General features: G+C 45.1%; 1 protein-coding gene across 2 annotated transcripts in view; it reads left to right on the top strand.

Annotated features, from left to right (window-relative positions):
* The window catches only part of TENM4 (teneurin transmembrane protein 4), a 731,611-nt gene that overhangs the window by 556,019 nt on the left and 150,404 nt on the right, over window positions 1–25,188 (top strand). For both annotated transcript variants that reach the window (XM_041730444.1, XM_041730443.1), the window contains one exon: window positions 23,353–23,454. In XM_041730444.1, the coding sequence (XP_041586378.1) occupies window positions 23,353–23,454 (102 nt within the window). The remainder of the gene's footprint in view (window positions 1–23,352; window positions 23,455–25,188) is intronic.

Here is a 25,188-nt window from a genome sequence, read left to right as displayed (position 1 = left end):
TCTTTTAGGAATAACCCTAACCAAGTCTGAGGTTGGTGGCAGATAGTTGAAATTGTCACTGTGGTCAGAGAAGTGGTGTGGCCTAGAGATAGGACAGAGGCTTTGGAGTCGAACAGACCTGAGTTTGAATTCTGACAGTACTGTGTATAAGCTGTGGGACTTTGGCTAAGTCTGAGCCTCACCCAACTCACCTGTAATTAGAAATAAAGCTGACTTTAGGGAGTCTGAGAGTGACACGAAAGCATGTAATTCATGGTACATTCTTTGCATGTTTTAAGTGTCTCTTGTTCAACATTTGCTGATCATCTGCTTTGCTAAGTGCTAGAGATTCATCAGTGAATTAAAAGGATGCCTTGCCCTCTGAGAGCCTATAATCAACTTGGAGAGCTGACCCTTTCATAAATAACTCCAGTGCAGTGTAGTCCGCACCAACGGAGAGGTCTGCACGAGTTCCCATGGCAGCAGAGAGGAGGACAGTTCCCCCTGCCAGGGAGTTGCAGGAGGAGGTAGTGAAGCATAAAGCACTTGCACTAATAAATGTGCTGAGTGAGCTGGGAAGCAGTATACAAGTTATGGGAATATAGAGAAAGAGCTACTCGGCAAAAAAGAGAAATTGAGATAAGATGGTAACTGTCTCCGCTCAACCTCGGAGGTAACCACAGAGGACTGGGCAGGAAGGAGCCATTATTTGAACTTAGAGATGAGGAAGTAGTCTGTGACAGTGGCTCGCTCACATGAGGACGTGAAGCCAGGTCTTCCGAATACAATCCCCGTGATGACCTCTCCTGAGCCCAGTTGCCTGGCATAGTACTCTGAACATGGCAGACCTTCGTCAGATGGACAGTGAGCACCAAGTGGAAAGGTCAAAGATCACAGATGCTCCCTGAAGCCTAGATCCTTCTTCCATGGACATGAACTTTATGTGAGCAGCTCTGAAGGAAAGAAGCTCCAACTGCCAGTTCACGGTGCTGCCAGGCTCTCGGTTGAGGGATGTTCTTTCTGTCCAGGGAGACCTCTGCATTCCAGAGCTGCTGGATTCAAGGGGCAAAGCAGCACTCAGACTGATTCAAGTCTTAGGGTCTTTTTGTGCCAGAACTGCTGCAGCTCAAAAATGGAAATGTGGGTTCCAGAACATTCCAAGGCACTAACCGTCACTTGGTTTTTTTTTTTTTTTTAAGATTTTATTTATTTATTCATGAGAGACACAATGAGAGAGAGAGAGGCAGAGACAAAGGCAGAGAGAGAAGCAGGCTCCATGCAGGGAGCCCGATGCGGGACTCGATCCTGGGACTCCAGGGCCACGCCCTGGGCCGAAGGCAGGCACTAAACTGCTGAGCTATCCAGGGATCCCCCACTGTCACTTGTTCTTATAAACTGATCTTCCAGTTCCACAGGAAACTTCTCAAATGTCCCATTTTCTAGTTCCAGGTCTCGTCAGTTTTGTATACTCGCCCCAGCCTCTCCAAACTATTTGGCTAAATGAATAGTAGTAATAGCTATTATTTATTCAGTGCATACTGTATCTCAGTATATCTTAGATGCTTTACATAAACTATTTCAGATGCTTACAATAAGCATACAAAGTAGGCATTTTTCCCCAGAGGGAAGTGGAGCTCTGAGGGTCTAAATGTCTAAGCTGAAGTCCCATACCCACTCAGTGAGGAGCTTGAATTCGAATCCAGGTCTGTCTGGCCCCAGTGCCCACACTCTTTCACACCATGCCTCCGTGGAAGAGTACCTGATGTATCTACTAGGAGTGGGTAGAGGGCATGAAGGAGACGGTTCTCAGAGACGAGCGTAGAAGATGAGCTTAGGGACAACTGGGACAGCTTCATAGACCAGTTTAGAAGTCTGGTTTTGAAGGCATTGGGGAGCACAGGACAGTTTTTGAGCAAAGGTATAGCATGATTCAGGTCTTGGATAGATCTCTTCGGCAGTGGTATATACAAATGGGTTGGTTTCTCAGATGAAAATAGGGAGACCAATTGGAAAACTGTTTCAGTAACCAGTAGGGTTAGATGAGGGAAAAGGGCCTGAATTGGAGCAAATTTCACTGCTTTGTATAAAGCAGGGGATGCACTGCAGGACATTATAGGCTGGTTTTCTTGACCACTTGTATTTTAGCTGTAAGGGAGAGGCAGGAAGTTTCAATCTGGGAGCATGGTTACATAGTGATAGCATTAATTAGGTAGTGAGGAGGAGGAGGAGTTGGCTTGTGAGGGGAAGGAAGTACAGGAGGTAAATTCACATTAGATTTGAACTAAGAGGCACCCTGGGTGGGTCAGTGGTTGTGTGTCTGCCTTTGGCTCTGGTCATGATCCTGGGGTTCTGGGATCGAGTCCTGCATCAGGCTCCCCACAGGGACCATGCTTCTCCCTCTGCCTATGTCTCTGCTGCTCTCTTTGTCTCTGTGTATCTCATGAATAAATAAATAAATTCTTTAAAAAAAAATATTTGAACTGCTAATAGGATTTCCAAGTGGATGTTAGTTGTTGACAGTCAATGGGCAGATGGATAATAGATATTGATCTAGGGATAGCTCTGACCTGGAGACAGATGCCCAGTGGGCATCATCTGTGTGGATGTGAGAGGAAACAAGTGGGAGGGGAAAGTATTGAGAAGCAGGGAGTCAAAGATGGAACCCCAACACTCAGAGGGTGGGCAGGGGAGATGTATAGAGATTAGCTTTAGAGAAAAGATAGGGAGCCGATGACAAAGAAGCTGTTGGATTTGACCATCAGAGGGTCATTGGCAACCTCAGTATGCGTGGGTTCAGCCTCCAGTCGCAGGCGGAAGCAGGGTCATTACGAGTTCAGAAGTGAGTGAGAGGCGTAGAGTAGAAGCAATTCCTTCTAGACAGAACAGGGAAGGAGACAGATGGGAGTAACCTGAGGAGGAGGCAGGTTCATGGAAAGGTTTATACAAGGTGGGGGGAGCCTTGAATGTGTTGTCAGCTGTGGGAAAGGAGCCAGGGAGGAGATGGGGAGCCTGGGAGAGAGGGGAGATGATTAATGAAACGAGGTAGGAGACACAGAGTAGAGGGCAGATGTAGAAGGACCAGCCCTGGGAAAGGAGGAAAGACCCCACTTCCTGTGGGAGAGGAGAGGGCCATGGGGATGACACAAGGTGAAGTTAAGTTTGAAGGTGGAGAGGAGTGGAATACAGGCAAGGGTCTGTGTTGACCTTGGGGTCAGCTGTGCTTTCTAGAAATGGATTGTCTTACTAGGTAAGCCCTTTGTGGCCTGAACCGTATGTGTTCCCTTCCATGTAAGGCAGACTGAATCAAATCAATTATATTATGTACAGTGGCAGTAGAGAGAGGGGTAATGTGGCTTTAGTAGTCAAAAAGTAGATCTGAACCCAGATGGCCTGGTTTGGATCCAGTCTCTGCCACTTATTAGCAGTGTGACCTTGGGCGAGATAGATAGCCCACCAGTGCCTCAGTTCCCTTATCTGAAAAATGATGATATAGGTACGAATTTCATGAGGGTAATTTTGAGGACAAAATGAGTTAATATTGTTAAAATCTATGAACAATGCTGGGCAAGTGATAGGTGCTATGCAGGGTTTATTATTGTTATTGGCAATAATAGTCTCTGATGTTTTTCAGGGCTTGCAGGGTCCCGGTGTAATACTTACAGTATCTAACTTAAATTCTGTAACAGTCTCAGGGAAGCAGAGTAATGATTATTTCCTTTATATAGATGAAGGAAAGGGTTTCAGAGGGGTTACCAAGTTGTCCCAGTCACACAAAGAGTAAGGGCAGAGCCAGGATTTGCATCTATGGCAGCCTGACTCGAGAATCCAGGCTGTTTCTACCCTGGCTTTTCTACCCTTTAACTGGGCTCCTCCCAAGTCAGGACCCACTGCCACTGGTACCCCTTATTTTCCCTGTCCTGTGGCAGCGGGTTCACAGGACATGTGCTTCATCAATCCTCAGCTTCTTGGGGCCAGAGAGTTTGTACCAAAGGGTCTGCATGTGGGGAGAGGGCTCCTTTATCTACAATTGAGCACAGATTTAAAGATGACAAATCTAGCAGAGATTTGGGCGGGTTTCTTGCTGCTTAAACAGAGCAGAGGACCAACTGTTGAAATGACAGGAGTATGAGTGTTATATGAAGGGTTATAAAAAAAAATTGTAAGCCAGAAACCTCTGAACATCTGGTTTGAGTTTGAGTAGCTGCTAGTTCATGCCTTTATCTGAGCAGCTCTCATGTTCTGGGGATAATAGACGCACAGTTTGCTTCATTCCTGGTTCATATTACACGCCAGCCTGATTTTTTTTTTATTTTATTTTCATCTGTGTCATAAGCCAAAGAATCCATGCAAGAGTGCAAGGGATGGACTGTATGTTTTGGACAAGCAAGAGAAAGCCCAGTGCACTAAAGCAGAAAGACTAGGGTGGTATTTTTCACAACTACAGTTTGCTTTTTCTCAAGCTTATAAAAGCAAGCTCTTCCTTAGAAACCTTTCATTTGGGAAATTGTTCCCACTACCATTATCTCTTTTTAAATGATAGGAGAGGAAGGTGAAATCTGGTAAACTTCTTCGGGGTGCCGTGTACTACACTAAGCATAATTTATTGACATTAACTCCTTTTAATTCTCATAACCAACCTGTGCCATTTGTTGACAGTACTAGGTCCTAAAAATCCTGGAAACAAAAGGCAAAAAGATGCATAGCATGACAAAGAATATTGACTACTAGTCAAAATCCAGTGCTTTCTGGTTAAATATAAGACAAATTTCCTTTAAAACCACTAATAAAGAAGGGTATAGCCATTAGTGAGCATTGTTTTACAAGCTCTGGTTTCTAACATAAGGCAGAGAATAGGAACAAGAGGTTGAGACAAAGCTATCATTATTCGTGAAGGATATGTTTATATTCCTAGAGAACCCAGAAATATTCACTGAAAAAACTATTTTACTTAAGAATTCAGAACTTGCAACTTGGGTATCAGATAGCTTTTCAAAAGTCAATATATTTCCCATAGACTTGCAATAACCAGGTATGAAATATAATAAAAAAAAGTCCCAGTCAAAAAAATCAATAAAAATTAAAATATCACTTAATGAGAACTACATGTGACCTGTGTGACAAAAACTGTGAAATTTTATTGAGAGCCATAAAACAGGACATGAATAATTAGGAAATATAGCATGTCCCTAGATGAGAAGGTGAAACACTCCAAATATGTCAATTTATAGGTTTAATGGAATGCCAAACCCAATCCTAAAGGGAATATAGAAGATGTGACTGAATGGTTTAAGGCTTCATCTGGAATAATAAACCGATGAAAGTATGGAAGATATTTTTAAAAAAATAATGAAAGATGCTCATCTTTAAAGATACGAACCTATCATAAATCTAAAAGAGAATAGGAGTCAAATAGATTAACAAAGTAAAACTGTCTTAGAAATATTACAAGCTATATGTAAAACTTTTAATATTTGAAATAAAATGAAGAATTGCAAATTAATGGAGAAGGAAAGGCTTCATCCATAAGTGTTGTTAGAATAACTTGGAAAGGCTGCAAAGTGGCATTCAGAGGGGACAGATGTGGCCGAGAGACACAGAGAAGGCTTTTTGAGCCTTTGGGGTTGGCCTCATATTTAAAAATTGGATGACTTCCCATAAAGCTGTAGGTTTATCACTTACCTTTAAAACTTAGGAGACTGAATTCCTGCAGGAACAAGCCCCTGCCCTCTCGAAAACTCTGTAATTCACCACAGTCTGCACTTCATCCTGTTTTCTCACACCTGACCAGCTTTGCTTCTTTGACTTACCTGTGCTGACCCCTGGAGGAATTTGAATTTTCACCTTCTGATTCAGACTTCACTTCACACCATAGGCCCAAATAAATTCCAGATGGACTAAAGAGGTAAACACTTTGAAAGCCAAGCGAAAAGAGTGGTAAAGCCCAATGTTCGCATATCCCTGGCCTGGAGAAGGATTCCTTAGCTTAAAAGATTCACTAAAAGACCCACAAAGAAAAAAGACTAGCAAACATGTATGTAAAATTGTAAAGCTTCCATATGTCTTATAAGTCTTGTCAAAATAAGAAGGAAAATAGTAGCCTGGGAAAATATTTGAGGTAAATATGAGAGACCAAGGAGGGATTAATATCTATATTATGTGAAAGTACATATGCTGTGAAGAAAATTATGATCTCATAGATCAATGGCTAAAATTCACATGGAGAAAAGTTTCCAAGACTATATAGTATGCTGTAAACATACATGAAATATGTTTAAGCTCGTTAGTAATCTAAGAAGTGCAAATTAAAATAATTGGTTTTTTTTCCCTAATAAATACCACCACCCCCCAGGTTAATACCCAGTCCTGCACAAGCTGCAATGAAACATACCCATATATATGACCAGTTGCATTGTAAATCAGTGCAGCCCTTTGGGAAAGCAAGTTGGCATTTTATATTAAATCATAAAAATGTTCCTATTTTCAGCGTCTGAGTGTCTTTCTTAAAGAAATAAGCTGATACTTAGCAAAAGCTACTTGCTTATCTCAGCATTGCTTACAATTGTGAAATATTGGAAACAATCCAAGGTCTAATAATAGGAAAACATATAAGCAAATTATGGAATATTCACTTAATGAATATTACTCAGCCATTAAAAATTATCGCCATGAAGTGTATGAAACATAGGCAAATGCTTGTGATTTTCAGCCCCAGAAGGACACAGAAGTTATGTTTACAGCATGAACACATCTATTAGTAACAGTGTACTTTGTCTGCTCTGGTAGTCTGAGGCCAAACTGGAACTGGAACTCTAGGCTTCCACCTTGGAAACTGTGCTTTCCTCGCACCCTTCTTGCAAACCGAAGTGCTATTTACAGGGCGTCAGTCAGGGTTGCCTGTCAGGCTGGCCCTTGGAGTCTGGTGCTCTTCCAAACTGAGCCTAATGCAGGGTTTCAGAGCACTAATGATGGGGCTGTGGAAGGGACATGTCAGCCTCCTGACCTCCAAGACCTGGGCTTGTCTGCACCTTCCTCCTCTCCCTAGTTGGCACAAGTGGTAAAGTGAGCAAATCTAGAGGCCAAGAAAGGATCCGAGTTGAACCACAGTCTGCTGGCAAATGCCAAGAGCGGCAGGTGCTATGGACACACATGTGTTTTTTCAGCTCTCTGTGACACACCTAGATGCATATAAATATTTCCGTTGGTTTTTTGGTTTTGCTTTGTAAAGAATGCATTAAGTTAAAGCCGCTAACCATGAAGGCACACCGTGCTTTCCAAGTCAGCTTTGCTTGAGGGGGAAAGGCAAGACCCCAGGTGGTCCCTCCATCGTTAAAGCCTAGTGTTAAGAGAAAGCAGAGAAGGCTTAGTGGGATTTTTTTCCTTCAGAAAGAAAGCCTATCTTAAAGAATTGTGCGATTTGAAACCTGAGCCTGCCATTCTGTTTCCTGCATCCCCCATACCCAAAACGGACAAGAATTTTCCATGTAGCAGAGTTTACAATGACAGTAATAATCCCTTCTGTCAGATAGGACTTTTAGCTTACTGAGCACAATGACATGCAGGATTTTCTTTGCATTTTTATTTAGATCTTTACAAGACAGTGAGGTAGGATGATTTTTGGATTATTGTCCCTATTTCGAAGAAGCAGCTGCTGGGGACCAGAAGTTAAGGTTCTCTTCTGAACCGCCCTTTTACTGGTCCAAGATCACACAGCAAATATATGGGCAAGCCTGGGTTTCAATCCTGTTCTCCTGTTTGATTGACCCAGTTATTCATTTATTCTTAAAAGCACACATTCACCTTTTCTGCACCTACTGTGTGCCATGCCCTCTGCATGGGCAGTGGTGACAATTGAGAACAAGTGTCTTGGGGACATGCAGTGGTGGATCTCTCAGACTATGGCAAGAGGGACATTCATCAGCATTAGTGACTGTGATGAGTTATGAAGGAAAGGGGTGGAGCCTGCAGGAGCACTGAACAAGGGAGCTGACCTAACTGGGGCAGGGGACAGGGAATGCAGGGCATCTCAGCTGAGACCTGAGAAATTGAACAGGGTGAGCAAGGTGAGTGGCAAGTGGGGAGAAGGTGAGAGGATTTAAGACAGATGCCCAAGGACCACTAGCATTTCATGCATAGAGGAGGATCCAGAGAAGGAACGTGAGGATGAGTGGCTACAGTGGCAGAAATGTCAGAAAAAAGTGTTTTTTGAGGAGCATCTGAGTGGCTGAGTGGTTGAGCATCTGCCTTTGGCTCAGGTCATGATTCCAGGGTCCTGGGATCAAGCCCTGCATCTGGCTCCCTGCTGAGAGAGCTTCTCCCTCTCTCTCTGCCCCTAACTCGTGCTTTCTCTCTCTCTCTCTCTCAAACAAATAAAATCTTTTAAAAGAAAGAAAGGACAGACTAGAAAATCATCTCAAATACTATTGACAGGAACTTGTGGTTGAAGGTTATATATCTCTCCCTCCAGGGGTCCTACCCTAATGAGAGCACTGAGTTAAAACAAAGAGCAAACCCACAAGGACAAAAAGAATAAGAGACAAAGCCATCAAGAGATGCCAGCAGACTTCTCGAAAACAGCAAGTGGGTTGAATTAACAGCATGGAGAAAGCTCAATACTGAGCCTCTGCTGATTAAGATGTCAGTGAGAGCAGAGCCCCCAGAAAACCCCAGAAACAGGGTACCAGATGTAACAGAGGGCGGGGGAGAGGGGGCACAGTTGACATGTGGATGGGTTCAAGTCTCTGTGAGAGGTAAGTAAGCGACAATTAGACCCTCAGGTCTCCCTCTCACACAATCAAATTATCCATCAAGTGTATGAGTAGAATAAAGATGATAACAGCCTTGCGAGCTCCAAAAATCATACCTTTCATTCACCTTTTCTCAGGAAGCTACAGGAAAACGTATTCCCTCAAAACCATGAAGTAGACCAGCAAGAGGGGTCCAGGAAGCAAGGGGTTCAATTAATGAGAGAGGTAAAGAGAAGTCCCAGAATGATGGATGTATAGCAGGCCCAGAAAACAAACAGACCAGACCGCAGCAGGGCAGAGGGCTCAGGAGGGAGATCCCCAGGCAAAAAGAAAAACTGTGAGCCAGACAGATTACCTGGTATGTTCGACACATGGTAAATTCTATTTCAGAAGGATTTTCATTTTGCTGGATAGTATGGGTAGAGTTATTAATAAAAACATAGAAAATAGAAGCAAAAAAAAAATGATGGTTTTCTAGTAGATCACACCAGACGGGAGTAGCTAAGGGTAGTAGTATAGGCAAAAGTATAGGCAAAACAGTAGCTGCATAAGCACATTATTTAGAAAGAGGTGCATTCTAGAAGAAATAGCCAAAAGAATTGAGACTAATTGTCTAGGGTATGGAAGGCAGATGCGTAGGGCAGAGGACTGCTATTTTCATCGTAGGCTCTATAGTATTGACTTTTTAAACTATGTGCATGCATTACTTTGAATTAGAAAAAAAAAATTAATGTTAGGTCAAGGAAGGAAGAGTTGAAAAGGGAATCCCTGGGTGGCGCAGCGGTTTGGCGCCTGCCTTTGGCCCAGGGCACGATCCTGGAGACCCGGGATCGAATCCCACGTCGGGCTCCCGGTGCATGGAGCCTGCTTCTCCCTCTGCCTGTGTCTCTGCCTCTCTCTCTCCCTCTCTCTGTGACTATCATAAATAAATAAAAATTTTAAAAAAATTTAAAAAAAAAAAAAAGAAAGAGTTGAAAAGTGTCCACTGAAGGTAGTAATAGGAAGTTCAGCTCCCCCCACCCAGTTCTTTCCACATCTTCCCACTTAGCCTGGTCCATGGAGACCACTCATTGGAGAGTGAGTTCCACCTCTAGCATTCTATCCAAACCCGTGTGCATTTAGTTCACTCCAGTAAGAGAATCTGTTCTTTCTGTCTAGAGAGACCCAAGGTGAGGAGACCACGGTGATTGAAAGGCATAGACACCCCTCAACCTGTCCATACAGTGTAATAATGGCTGTAATAAAGGAGTTTTGGAGTCTGTGAGAGCCTGGATTCAAGTTCCTGCACCTCCTCTGATTAGCTGAGTGGCCTTGGGCAAACGTAGCTGAGAAAACAAATCAGGCCGTGGCAGTGATAATTGGCCCAGACTTCCCTAATGAGGGAAAAAGGAGTTAGCGGGTGCAGGGCAGGCTCCCTGCCAAGTGCACGGGTAGATGGTAATATTATTGCTAGTGCAAGCTCTGCTATCCTATTTATTGCATCACAAGTTACACAGTTGTCCAAATTGAGGTTTGACCTTTTTATGCCCAACTCTGTTTACTCTGCTAAAAAAAAGCAAATCAATTAAAAACATATACGTTGGTTGTACTTTTTTTTTTTTTTTTTTACCCCAGCAGCAGAGCACAGTGCTGCTCCCTGCCACCAGCAGGCAGAGACACTGTCTCAACAGGTGCAGGGCTCACACGACCAAGGGATCTTTTACTCTGGCCCCCAGAGAGACAGAAGGCCCAGCAGGGGGAGTCCGTTCCCTGGGAGGGTGCTCACGGTTCTCCCGCTTTCTGCTACATGCTTTGGAAGCCTCAAGACCCAGCAAGCGCGGCATCAGCCCCCCTCAGCTGAAGTTTGACAATGAGCGGGGGCAGCTCCCACAGCTTCCTGCCCAGATGCATGTGTGTGCACACGTGCATGCTCTGCCTTCGGGTACCTGTCCCACAGCGTGGCTGTGGCAATGGGTCAGGCCCAGTCAGCAGAATAGGCCCCTCCTTGTTGTGGGCATAGCCATGGTCCTCAGGGTGAGCAGTGGCCCAGGGAAGGAGCCCAGAGTTGGTCAGTATGAAGGGGCTCATGGGAAATGTCCTCAGGGCTTCTGGGAGAGGCCTGACCCTCATAACCCATCTTTCACAGAAAGGGAGTAATGTTTATAGGATGTTTATCCAGGCACTGGGGGTCTGAGCCAAAAGGAAAAGGGAGTTCTTCCACTTGGGCACATTTGTGTGCCACACGGCATCATGCAGGTGGAAGAAACATGCCGTCTTACACGGGCTCGGCTGGGTCTTCATGTGAGCCAATGCTGTATGGAGATGCTGCTGGAGCATTCGTTGCCACTTTCCTATGCTGAGAGCCTGTCTTCCTCTTGTCCTGTTGTCATAAAGTGCACATACCCATGTGCACAGCACGTCCGAAGCCCTTGATGAGGGAAAAGTGAGCTGAAGTCGGCCAGGGGACAAGCCAGGAAATTCTAGCACACTGAGCAGGGTCCGTGGCCCTCTGGCCATAGTCACTCAGTTGCTAACACTATAACACCAACTGTGTGTCAGGCACTTTGTAATCACTCCCATTTTATAGACAAGAAAACTGAGGCATAGAGAGGTGAAGGGACTTGCTCAAAGATCACACAGGAGGTGGCGGAGTGGGATGAGAATGCCCAGCGTCTCGCTCTAAGGCGTGTGCTCTTTCTCTTACATCACACAGCCTTCTGACTTGGCCTGTCTAAAATGGGTTTGCTTGGTTTGGTTTGTTTTGACTTGGTTTTGTTCCACCTACCACCGATGAGAGATTTACTGCAAGTTCCACAAAGCGCTTTACGCATTATCTCAATTGACCCCCCATCTGTACAATGAGATAGGTCGGTAAGGACCCAGGATTGGGACCGTAGATGATTTGCCCAGGGTTGCACAGCTAGTGAGAGTCAGAGCTGGAAGTCAGACCCAGGTCTGCCCGATAGCATGGCTCATGCTCCATCACAGGTCAGCAAATTTCAGCCAGTGAAGTCAGCTTACGCAGGAATTATGTCAGGGTCCAGCCCTGAGGTGCCGAGGAGACTAGACTGAGCATAGGGAGGCAGAGCCACACCTGGAATGGTGCTCACACTGCAGCCCAGGAGACAAGGGGAAGGAACCGGGGTCCTAGGGAGAAGGCTGGCCAGCCGCAGGGGCTGCACACTAGTGCTCTGGGACCCCATGGGCTCTTCTCATCCGAGCATGCAGACAGCTGAGAGCAGGAGCTACAGTCTCCCTCTAAAACTCTCACTGGACAGAGACCAGGTGGTCCTGGCACATGAACTGGCCAGCATGATGTTGGTCAGGGAACTAGGGAGACTGCCCCTCTAGGCCTGGCCCAGGCAGGGGCTAACGTTTGATTATAACCTAGTATCATGGTGGCTTAGAGTCCTGCTGCTGCCAGAGAGTCAGAGGGGGGCAGAAGTTTCCATAAACTTTTCTCAACAGCAACTATTTCTCGATTGCTTGCAAGATATGTAGTTATTTGCTTTTGCCATTTGGGCGGTTTCTGCCTAGAGGCTGAGGCAGTGATCGGTCTAGATGGCTAGAACAGCTATAAAATATTTAACTCGAGCATATAATTGCATTACCATGATCTCTAATAGGATTTGGTGTCCAGCAGAAGTCCAGCTTGGCCTCTGGCCCGAAGACAGAGACCCACATTATTATGTTGAGTGTTACCTACTGGATAAATAAGAAAGAAATACTGTTCAAATCATTGTACAACTGACCGACACACATTATAGTTATTGTAAAGAAAAATCCACCAGAGTCCGAGAATTTATCCATCTTGTTACTCATTTTATTGTGTTATGTCCTGAAAGAAGTAATTCAGGTCCATAATTCACAGAAGCCATCCTGACAGCTCTTGCTAGAGAGAAGAGCTGGGAGTCTGCAATGTTGTATTACTGCGGGTTCCCCAAACCCATGGTTAGTGCTGTTTGGGGGCAAGAGAGACCACTCGATGCAGGGTCTAGCTGAAGGTACCAGGCCTAGAGGAAGAGGAATGAAAATGAAGCTGCAGGTCTGGAAAGAAACTATAGAAATGAACTTTGGGAAAAAAAAATAAATGAAAAGCAAATAAAAGGAAATCAGCAAGGAAGGAAACAGCCCAGACCCTACAAAAGGATTGGATTTGAGGCTTCACATGCTAAAGGACACTAATTCAACCACAGGTTGCCCTTTGTCATTTGATATTTAACAAGTGTTGAGGGGGCAGCTCCTGCAGACAAGGCAGCATGCCAGTCCCTTGGGAGACATGGACAAGATGAGGAATTGGAAATGGATTCCTTCCTCTCAAAGAATTTGCAGTCCACTAGGGGAAAAGAGCTATACTCATAAATAACTGGACTGCAAGGTAGTAAGCAGCAGGTGATAAGTGAAGGATAGAGGGAAATTACCATTAGGATTCAGGAGAGAGAGAGAGAGACAGAGCTTTCTTGCTAGAAGGAACACAGGACAGCTTGAAAGATGGTCAGGCCCAGGACATGTGTATGGGGGCAGGAGGAGGGTTTCACAGGTGCGGTCATCAGTGTTGGCACAAACAGGGACACTGGAAAGGGTGTATGGATTCTGGAAGGGGTGGGGAGCAATTTGGCAGCAGCACAAAGAGACCATGAGGAGGACCCTTGTGGCAAATAAGTTATTTTGGAAAGAGAAGTTGGAGCCTTAAACTCCTCCTTCAGGAATTTGTGCTTTTTTCTCTCTAACATTTCCTAAGGTGTACTTCTTGAGATTATTTTACATAATACATAGACAGCCTCTCTTTCAAAAATTGTATCTTTGTTTTAGTACGCTAGAAAAAAAACATAATTAGGTATATCAAACTTATTTCAAATTTCTGTTTTGATTAAATTCAAGACAATAAATGAGCCAAAAATACTAACGGAATATTAAGATGAAGAGTTTGTGCCTATGGCAACAGCATAAAGGTGGCACCCAAATAAATGACATCTAGAAACACTGCTCCAGGCCAGGGTCATAGATTCAGATGTCTTGGGGACCAAGCAGGTGAGCACAGTGTCTGGGCCTCTCCTAAATGAGAAGAGATGGGTGCCATGCTGGATCTTCCAATTTTTCAGGAAAGGCCACCATTAAGATTTTTTTGATGAGCTCTCCTTTTTTAGAAATTCTGGCACCTAATTTAAAAATTTTAAACACTGTACAAACAAAAGTTTTCAGAGTCCTCCAGTTTGTGGCATCTACTCTGGATGCTGAGGAGGAGTGGCCTCAAGATACTCAGTTCCAGAGTGGCATCCCAGGCCTATAGGTATAGGGCAGAGGGAAAGGGATAAGGCTGGAGTTGGAAGTCCACTCAAAATGCAACACAGTGGTCCAGGCCAAAGATCATACAGCCCAGACATTTCCATTTTCCAGGTGAAGTTCTGGTGCCATGGGCATCCTTAACCCGCAGGTCTCTAGATCATCTTTACATAGTTCTGGGCGTTTTCAAACCAGACTGTGGTGACCTGGTTTTCTATGTCGCTTAAAAGCAGTATTGAGCTTGGTGACAAGCCTGGATAAATGATTGGAGAATAATTAGCGGCATCCCCCACCCCACACCTTCTCAGAGCATGTTTCTGTTCCTCCATTGTCTGTCATCAAAGAATAATTCAGCACAAAGTGATGTTCATTAAATGGAACTCTCTAGCCAGCAGCTGAGTGGAGCTTTTAAAAACCTGATTTCTTAAATAATTTGTTCTAAAGACAGACTTGACATGAAGTTGGCATGATGATCAGCAGGTCGCTGCGTGGGAGCAGCAAAGATGATTATTCTGAATCTGGCTCTGGCTCGACCCCCATCTTGCCCAGAACTGCTTTGCATTTCAAAAGGCTGCCTATTCTTTAAGAGCTATTCAAATACTACCTCTTGGAGGACCAGGCCCTCCTCTTTGGAAGTGGTCCACAAGTTATGGCATTCTTGCATAGTTTAGATCTCTCTATCCCCTCTGGTTTATTTTGATAGACCTGTGTGTAAAGTCTCAGCCTTCTCCAGACCACTGGAGTGGTATCCAGGATACCTAAGGGCATCAACATTACCTAGGACCCTACCCCAGGCCTATGAAATGAGAAACTCTAGAGGCAGAGCCTAGCAGTCCATGTTTTAACAAGCCCTTCAGCTGACAGAGGCTAAAATGTTATCACTGAGACTATACTAAGGACAGGAGTAAAGCAACATTTTCTGAACACCTTCTGTGTGCCAGGTTCCTGTCTACACACACACACACACACACACACACACACACACAGACATGCACATATATACGTATACACAGACTCAGACATATGTAGAAGTTTTATTTAATCTTTGCAACAATTGTGTAAGGCAAGTGGTTTTCTCATTTCACAGATGAGTAAACGGAGACTTCAGACACCACATTCCCTGGGTGCATTTTAGTTCAAATGCTAGAGAGTGGGTCTCTGATTGATTGGCCCACATCCTCTGTGCACCAGGCCACATCATAGAGTGCCAGTCAGCCTGTGTACTGAGCCTGTTTGGGTCAGGTGCTTACCCCAGGCCGATCGGCTGTGGCCAGTGAGGAGGTGGCATCGTTTGGACCACTTGCCCTGGCTGCTTAGACCTGTGGGCTGAGCATTACCCTGGGAAGGAGCTGTCAGTGGAGGATGGATAGATCACTAAGGAAGGGAAAGTGTTTCCAAACATGTGAACATGCACTTCTCCTTTGAAGGCACTTCTCTTCTTTAAGAGCACAGCACTTGTCAGCCTCATCACCCACCATGTCATGTCTCAGTGGCCTCTCTGGCATGTGTTCATGGGACATGGTAGGGGATGCACATGCAGCTTCTCCGGGCAAGGCAGCAGAACCAGAGCCTGCAGTGGGGCTTCTAGCACCTGTGAGAGCTGCTGCTCATAGCTCCTGGAACAAAAGGAGGGCTCTTCACAGGAGAACAGTGAGCCGCCTGCCCCTCCCCTTGTCCTGAGGACTCTGCCCCACAGCGCCTCTCACAAGATGATGATAACGGGTGCTAGTGATCCGAGACCACAGAAGGGAGGTGTGAGAAGTTAAAGTTAGCCCTTAAGTTGAGCACACTTCCTTTTCCCCTCTCAAACCCTAAACATGATGATTTTTTTCTGCTTTTTCATCTGTTTGTATAGTATTCTAACAACTGACAATTTGGGTCGATTCATCAGATCATAGGATGCTAGATCTAAACAATCAACCAAGCCATCCACTTCACTAGAACACTTCCTGAGCCAGGGTGGATGCTCAGTAAATGTTGGCTCATTGAATCTAATTTGTAAATGAAAAGAAAGACCTAAGAGAGGAAGGGATCTGGCCAATGTCCTGTAACGGGCTGGTGGCAAGAGTAGAACTAAAACCCAACTTGCTTGATACAGTCCAGACATGTTCCCTCACACGTGACTCATAGAAGATAAGATTTCAGGTTTACAAGCTTCTCATTAATGCCCCTGCAGTATCTCAGCCAGTCATCAATTTGAATGCAGCCAGTGACTAAAAATGTATGATCTTCCAGGTCACCCAGTCCATTCGTTTTGTCATTCAGCCAACAGACTTTCGCTTAAGACCTGCTATGTGCCAAAAAGGGCACTGTTTACTAAAGAATCAGAAATGAATGACACATTTCCTGCACTCAAGAAGTTTATAGTATATGGACAGATCCATACATATCAAGAGAATACAATCCAACAAAGTAAATAGTATCCTGCTCTGACTCTTAAAAATTCTTTCTTCTTTTGAATTAAGTCAGTTTCCCAAGGACAGCGGTCCTTACTTATTAGATCTAATCAACTTAATTTAGGACCACAAAAGTCCACTCCTTATCTTACATAATAGCTCTTCAGATATTTTTAGACAGAGGTCAGTACCCCCGAGTAAGCTAAATTCTTGATTCCTTCAGGATTTTTTTTTTTTTTTGAGAGAGAGAAAGAGAGTTGGAGGCGGAGGGAGTGCAGTGTGGGAGGGGGCAGAGAAAGAAGGAGAGAGAGATTCTGAAGCAGTCTCCATGCCTAGCACCTAGCACAGAACCTGACATGGGGCTCGATCCCACAACTTTTGAGATTACGACCTGAGCCAAAACCAAAAGTCAGATACTTAACTGACAGAGCCACCCAGGAACTCTTTTTTCAAAATGTGTGTTCACATCCTCTTATCCTTCTCTTCTTACTGTCCAGTGAACATGCTCAAGTTCCTCTGATTCATTTCTTAAATGTGGCTCCTGGATGTGAACTACCGAACTCCAAATAGGGTCTGAGAGGACAATACAAGTTACACTTCTTATCAGTCTCTTTATTTTAGACATTGCACATCAAAAACTACAGGGCAAGGAAACAGTAGCTTTGTTGGCCACCAGGCATTCTCTGGAGTCCAACTTCTGTGCCATGCATCACACCCTCTTTCCTTCATTCCCACCCCCCTCCACCTTGTAGTCCTGCTCAGTTTCTCCACACAATAATTATTACTGAGCACTTGCTTTGTGTGTAGCATACACCATACTTTTTGGAGAATCAGACTTGATGCTTGTCTTCAAAGAGCTCCTAGTCTTATTGGTGAAATTCTGTTTACCCCCAAATAAATAATTAATAACCAAATGTAATACAATCAAGGGAATAATCATTTTTCCTAGATCCCCTCCTTAGAGCTTCTAAAAGTGGTTGGCAAACTTCTGGGTATGATTGAAAACAGATCTCCCAGTTCAAATACCAATGCAGAACTGGCTTTAAGCCCAGGCTGTCAGGGGCTCTGTCAAATTTTTGTCATCGCATTGACCTAGACTGTTACAGACTAGAGGCCTTTGAATCCCATCATCTGCACAGAGAGCTGGGGTACCTACAGGGACTGGTATCTCACAGGCCATGGAACTGCTTTCCAGGACCTGGCACCCTCCCAGTGCCAATCTAAAGTGCAGAGAGAGAAAAGTTCTTTCAGATGTTGGCATAAATCCACCTGTGTTTGGACTTCTGGGAGACAACAGGTTTAATTTGTTTTGATAGTGCTCTTTCCCAGGAGGAAATGTACTCAAACACCCTGCCTTCTTCACATTCAGCATACTGACTGTTTGCTTTCCTGTTTTACCATGGGGAGTTTCTGTGTGCTTTACATGTATATATGTGTGTGTGTTTACCCCCAAAAGCCCACATGGCTTTATTTGGATTCATTAGACCAAGTTAGTATGTTGCCTTGGTTCACAAATGAAAGGCATATATGACCCTTCCTTAAAACCAAGATTCCAACTCTGCCAAGATCTGAGCAAATCTCTTTATATGTGCAGTGTTAGCTCTTAGCTCTTCAAAATGACTCTCTTAGGTGGGTGCTATTATTAACCCCATTTCACAGATAGGGAAACCAATATTTAGATGACTTGTCATGAGGCACATAGCTGGTGGGAGGCATCCTGGCTCCAGAGCCCATACTCTGGTTCAGGCTATATGCCACAAACTTCGGCTTCTTTGACTTGAGAAAGAACTTGGTTCACCTAGCAGATTTGCCCTTTTAGCTGTGTGACCTTGAGAAAGTGACTTCAGCTTGCAATCTCCAGCTGACAACTGTAAATGTGTGAAATGAAAGCAAAGGTGCCTACTTCTCATAATTGTTGTGAAGAAGAGAAGGTATGGTTTGCCTTTCATGTTTCCATTTGAGGGAAGGAGAAGGTGTCTATTAGAGTCTTCTCTCAACCTTGAGCTGCTGGAGAATTAAATCCCAGCTATGGCGTCTAGTTTGTCTTCCTCTCTATTCCTCATTGCCAATAACAAACCCAATCCCCTCTCAGGATCAAAGAAGATGTAACAGATGTACCCTAAAGTATGCATTTCACTAGCTGCCTTCAAGGTAATATACATCCAGTCATGTGATTGGCAGTTCCTGAGCCCAAGTTCCTTCCTCTTGCATGAAACATTACCGTCCATCCTACAGAGAAGCCAAAAGGAAGCGCCAGAGAGTGGGTCTCTGCTGCACAGTAGGTAGACCTTGGTTCCTCAATTGGCTGCTCCTCTGCTGCTCCGAAAGAGTTACTGACATCCACATTTACAACTTAAAGAGCGACAAGGGAAGCAGTGGAAAGAGTTGCCTCTATTGGCTGGGATGCATCACGAGGGAGCGAGAGCTAGAGGAGGCGCTGGGAGGTAGGGATCTATGCTGGATGAGTGGAGAAGAGAGATGGAAAATGACTAGTGAGCTCTGGCCTCACTCACAGCTGATTCCTTCTGTCCTTGGTGCTAGAATCCATCAGTAGGCTTCCAAGACCACGGAGGTGTACCTGCCCAGGCCAGGGCATGAAGCAGGTGCACTCACACCATGGTGAGCCAGTAAAGGAGAAGAGCCTCCTTTCCTCTTCTAGTGTGAGCGCCCCTGTGAAACAGTAGTTCTCTCCTCTGGGCAGGATTTCTTCTGTGATCTCTCTGGTTTCCTACAAAGTGAGGCTTTGGGATTTCAAAAAAGGAGAGCAAAAGGTAAAAGGAAGGATGTATTTATCAATTGTGATCCTTTCTCACCTTGACACAGTGATGCTGGTGATGTGTGTCTGGGAAAGGGTAGCGAGCAGACACAATAAGGCACTGTAATGGGTTCACCGAGGCTTCGGTGATTTCCTCGTCTCCTCTAGGAAAGAGCATTGTCTTCTCCTTCTGCAGATACCCCTTTGTATGTCGAACGATATTTTGTACCACATCCAGAGAACACGCCCACTCCCAACACATATCCAGAGAATGAGCTAAGGAAACATTTAAGCTCTGCATTCCAATATTGACGGAAGGAAAAACAAGTTCCTGAAAATTAAATCTCCTAGCAGGACCCACTGTTGTGATAGAGAACAAAAGCTAGGGCAAGAGCCCCACCCCCATCCCCGCCACTCATTCACCAACATACCATATACCCGATTATGAAAATCAGTAATTCATAGGCAGCTGAAACCGCTCAGGTCTGAGCAGTCTAAAGATACACCTTCTGCTAAATGAAGGCATCTGCAGTCTGAAAGCAGAGCAGGAAGGAACGATAGGGGGAAGAAATTCACCAAACACTAATTGGAAACATAACATTTAGGCAATGAAGTTCACACTTCTCCCAAGCCACTGAGTGTCACTTCTGCACTAGCATTTAGTATAGAGATACCTGGTTAGTCAGAGACTCATTATCCATGCGGTCCCAAGTGGACCCCAAGTACTTGAAAGCCTTCCAAAGGGAAGAAAAACTATAGACATAAACATTTCATCCAGAAGAAATATTCTCTAAATGTCTTCCTTCTACTTCCTTGTTGCTATCATAAAATTATTCCATGTCTCCTAAACCAACAGCCTTCTCTGACACCAACAGCCTGGGGCAAGTTTTGAAGCAAACAGGCTTCTAGTCTGTCACATTTAGCGAACAATACTACACCCAGTCACAGAAAATGTATTTTCCTCACTGTTTCACTGGTGAAGGCTTTTTTGGCAGATGATTAACAGGTTTGTATCTTGCATACATCATAAATCAAAATCTAGACAGTGTGTAACACTTATCTGCAATTGATCCATTGATCCTGTTAAAAATGCAACTGGTAACTATGGTAATTTATTAAGAGACATATTTTATACCCTTGGGTTGGAGAAGGACTGAACCAGAGAGTTTTAGATCTGGGTGAAATCTCTGAGATCATCTGGTTGAATGCTCTCGGTGATAGCAGCAATGTAGACTACATGTAGACTTTCATAGAATGAGGAGGGACAAAGTCCTGGGATTAATTTAGCCTGTTTAAGAAGTCAGGAAGGCTTGTCAGAGGAGGTGACATTTGAGCTGGATTTGAAAGGACCAGAAGTTGCCATACAGGGAACCAAAGGAGGAGCAAGTGCAAAAATGAGGAAACAGGTGCAGGAAGATTAGTTGACAAGGCCAAGGTCCCACAGCCATGAAGTAACAGAACAGGACCTGGCAGCCAGGCCTCCTGCCTCAGCCCTCTACCCCTTCTGCAGTGCTGCAGGTGGACCCCACCCTCCCCAACTGGACCAATAGCCAGTAGATTAAAGTGAAAATAATCTTGCCTTAAACTTCACTCAAGGTTCTTAAAAAAAAAAAAAAAAAGTAGATTCCACTCCCAGTGTGGAGCCCAATGCAGGACTTGAACTCATGGCCCCAAGATCAAGACCTGAACTGAGATTAAGAGTCAGATGCTTAACCAACTGAACCACCCAGGGGCTCCTCAAAATTCTTATTTTAAAAATCATATTCAGAATGAAACCTCCGAAGGCATTCTCTATAAAGACACTTATGACTTAAAGGCAGTAGGAACGTGGATTCTTCAGGCAAAGCCCGTGGAGAGCAGAGGCGCTCAGAGCGCTGGCTGGTGAGCCCTGCTCTGCAGAGACCCTGACTGCTTAGCGCTGTGTTGAGAGCACCTGCTGGCTTGGACCCTCTTGTCTTAACTCTATATTAACGGAAAGCGCAGTTCTTGTTAGCAGAGGGACAACATGGAGTGAGAAGAATCTCCCACCCTTTCACAAAGGAACCACACAAGAGTTTGAACTCTTGAACTCTTTTTAAGTAGTTTCCAGGTTAATAATGGCAGACGGTGGGGAAAGGACTCTAGGGAAATGCACGACGCTGTGAATTCCTCACTACCCCTCCGTCTTTTCCCTTATCGATCCATACCCAAGCCATTCCTCAAGCCCACCTTCTCTGAGAAGCCTTTTCTCTACTGGTTTTGTCCCATATCAGCTGCCAATGCATCGGCCATAAGTGCTTTGTTGCTTTTAAGGCTCAGTGCCCTTCCTTGTCTGGACACCTTTTTAGTACAACTGCTCAATTAATGGTAGACTCAGAAAACTTTAGAACATCTCTGCCATTACCTTCATTTCACATCTGAAGGAGGTAAGGCTCAGAGAGGGGCAGGAAGTTGCTTGAGGCAACCCCCACCCCCCCAGCATGATACTAGAAGAAGGGGCCCCAGAACCAGATCTCTTGACCTCCAGGCAAAGCTTCTTCCACACCCTGTGCTGCTACCTGGGTGACAGCTGTCATCTCATTCTCCCAGTGAGTCTGCACGTTTCCTGTGGGCAAGACTCATGTCGTAGATGGTAATATCTCATTTAGCAGAGACCTTAGTCTTGGTTTCATGACTTGTGGTTGGGAGCTAAGACAGCAGGTTGAATCCTTAACTGTCCCACCTTACTCACCCTGCCTCTGCTTTCAATTCTGACTCTGTTAACTCACTCCGAGACCTTGGGTGAGTCACTGCCCTTTCTCTGGGTCTCTATTTCCCTCACTATTAAGTGAGAAAGCATTAGGCTAGCCTCATGGCTCCCTTTCAGCTTTGAGAGCCTAAGAATTTTCTGCCTTACACCTGGGTCCTTTGCTGTCTTCAGGACTGGCCTCACTGTGCCATAGATCTAGCACCTTGTTCCTTCTCCAGGCTTCTGCTGTGGAATGAGCTCCTTCAGGGCCCAGATAGTACAGTATGACTGAAGAAGATCAGTCCTGGGGTCCTGGGTTCAAATCCTGCCTCCAGGACTCATGTCTTAGTGGTTCTCAGCAGGCTACTTCATCCTTCTCTGAACCTCCTCTTTTTTCCTTTTTCTTTTTAAAACAGGAATAACAATGCACACTTGCAGATCTTTGTTGACAGTGAAGTGAGATAAACTTTGTGGAAGCACATGATACAAAGAAAGAATTCAGTATATAGTGGCTTCTTTCCTTTATTCCACATCCAGCATTATTGAGAAACAGGCTATTACAAATAAACAAATTTTCCAGATAACACGTTTACTACCTGAAGTTACAAAACATTGACTTTTGTTTTTTATTTTTTGTTTCGTTGTTGTTTTGTTTGGTTGGTTTTTTGTTTTGTTTTGGCTAAAGTCTTTCTTAAATGAACTCTGCATTTCCTTGTGGGGTCACACAGAATATACCAAAAGTAATAGGAAGAGTCTCAGAAAATCACACCCCTGCAAAAGATGGGCATGACTGCCCTATTCTGGGGGTGCAGGGATGCAAAGGGAATGTGAAAGAAAACTGTGCCATTTGAAAGAGCTTGGATTTTTTCATCTTAGTAAATGGGGAGCCGTCGAAGCAGGAGAATGACAAGATGGGATCTGTTTTGAAAGACATCACTCAGACTCATTGCTGGGGGGTGACAAATCAGGGTGGAGAGAATGAGAGGAGGCAGGAGGCCAACCTCCAGGCCGCTGGGTTAGCCCTGGTGGGCTATGGTGGGCAAAAAACTGGAGATGGGAGAAGAGAGGTCTGCAAATGGCTAGTAGCTTTATGAGAAAAAACAAGTTAATGGAATATCAGCCCATTATGAGAAAAACGTAAAGTGCAGAAGAGTGCAAAGAAGACCATAAGACTCGCCTGATAACCCAGCCTCCACAGATAAGCACTGTTAACAGCTTATATGGTTTCCCCCAGTGTTTTTAGCTGAAGAATTTCTAATGCATTTGTAGATACAAATTTGATATACAAAAACTTGGTTCAGGCAGACATTTTCCAGAACACATCTCTTAGTGTCAACAGAGATGCAGGAAGAGTAAAAATAACATAATTTTTAACTCTATTGGTTCTTTTCAGTGACTAGGCCAGAAGAGCTGGAATGTGTGGGCCCTGGCTAATCTGAGGTTGGATTCCTGGGCCTTCTGTTGGGTGAAGATTTCTTTTCAACTCTCCTCCTCTCTCTCCTCCCCCAGAGTCAGTGGATAACTGTCCCAGCAACTGCTATGGCAACGGGGACTGCATCTCTGGGACCTGTCACTGCTTCCTGGGCTTCCTGGGCCCCGACTGTGGCAGAGGTAAGACCTGTGCCTATGTATGTGCGATCCCCACTCCCCCTGCCCCATGCATCACTCATGTTCCACTACTCAGAGAGCGCTGGACCTCTCAGGCTACCTCCTGCCTCCCATGAGAAGGGACCCCAGAGCCATTCTTCAGAAGCCCCAAGAGGTGGGGGAGTGTCTGCCAGTGGAGCCATGGCTGTGTCAGCCCCATTGTCCACAAGGGCATGACCCAGGAGGTTACAGGGACAGCCACGGTGAACCTCCTGTCTGTTGTAGGAGCAGGGGAAGTGGCAGTGGCAGTTCTTTTAAAAAGTTGGCTTCCCTTTTGAGGAGTGCTTAGCCTTTGCCAAGTGCTTTTGGTGGTTTTTTTTATTGAGGGGGAGGTGGTATTGTTTTGTTTTAAAATTTTATTTTTTTGTTTGTTTATTTGAGAGAAACAGTGAGTCAATGAGAGAGGACAAGCAGGAGGAAGTGGCAGAGGGAGAAAGAGAAGCAGGCTCCTCAATGAGCAGGGAGCCCAATATGAGGCTCCCTCCCAGAACCCCGGGATCACAACCTTAGCCAAAGACAGACGCTTAACAACTTAGCCACCCAGGCACCCCTCTTTTTGTTTTTTTGTTTTTTTTTTAAGATTTTATTTATTCATTCATGAGAGACACAGAGAGGCACAGACACAGGCAGAGGGAGAAGCAGGCTCCATACAGGGTGCCTGACGTGGGACTTGATCCCGGGTCTCCAGGATCACACCCTGGGCTGAAGGTGGTGTTAAACCACTGAGCCACCCAGGCTGCCCCCTCTTTTTGTTTTTTGATCATTGAAGTATAATTGACTTCAGTGGGGTATGGTGAGCAAAATGAGCCAAGGGGCTTTGCCATTCACTTCACAGGTGTGGTCTCTCTGGCCTTGGGGCAAACGCTCCACTATTGCCATGATCTTTGCTGAGACCACCGAGGGGTGGGGTTTGAGAAGGCAGGCTGCTTTGCTCCACACAGGACCCTAATGTTGCCTCATACTTGGGCACAGACAGCACAAATGATAGCCTCTCCTGAGATGGCTTAAAGGCTACCCTTGCGGTACCCTGTGCATTCCGCCTTCATTTCTGTCCTTGGAGGAGTTAACAGGGCAAAGGCCAAGGGAGCTCTGTAGTCCTGAGGCTCTGGCACTCCACTTGGGAAACTGAAATGGCCCCTCCCTTTGGTCTTCCCACCTCTTCACTCATTCAGCAAGTGTTTGCTTAGTGCCCTTTAAGACTCATTCCTGAGCTAGGGGCTAGGATTAGAGCACTGAGCAAGGCCCAGGCCCAGTCTGATGGCAAGACCAACAAGTACGTAGATGATGACTAAGCAGTCATTAGCAAGTGGAACACGCTGCAGCAAGGTTGAATTCAGGCAGCTCTCATCAGAGTAGAAGAGAGAGGCTATCTTAGCTCAGACGTGATGAGGACTAGGAAAAGCTCCCTGGATGGGGTGACACTGGAATCCAGACCCGACACTTGAATTACTGTTCATCAGTGGAAGGCGGGGATGGTTTTTCAGAGTGCCGAGCAAATGCCATGATCTGATACTGTTTGGGGGATTCTGCTTGTTTTTCCTATTGTGGAAAAGAGTCAGTGTGAGACAGCAGAGCTGCAGCCCTAGGGAGCCACAGTGATTACCTGCTGAGTGCCTTCAAAAGGGAAGAAGTCAGGTGGGGGCCCAGGGAAGGTGGTGCAGAGAAAAGAGATAAGTCATTCCTTCTCACAAGAATTAC

The sequence above is a fragment of the Vulpes lagopus genome, chromosome 15, assembly GCF_018345385.1.
Source record: "Vulpes lagopus strain Blue_001 chromosome 15, ASM1834538v1, whole genome shotgun sequence".
Lineage (NCBI taxonomy): Eukaryota > Metazoa > Chordata > Mammalia > Carnivora > Canidae > Vulpes > Vulpes lagopus.
Note: the sequence above shows the minus strand (reverse complement) of the source record. Positions and strands in the feature narration are given on the sequence as shown.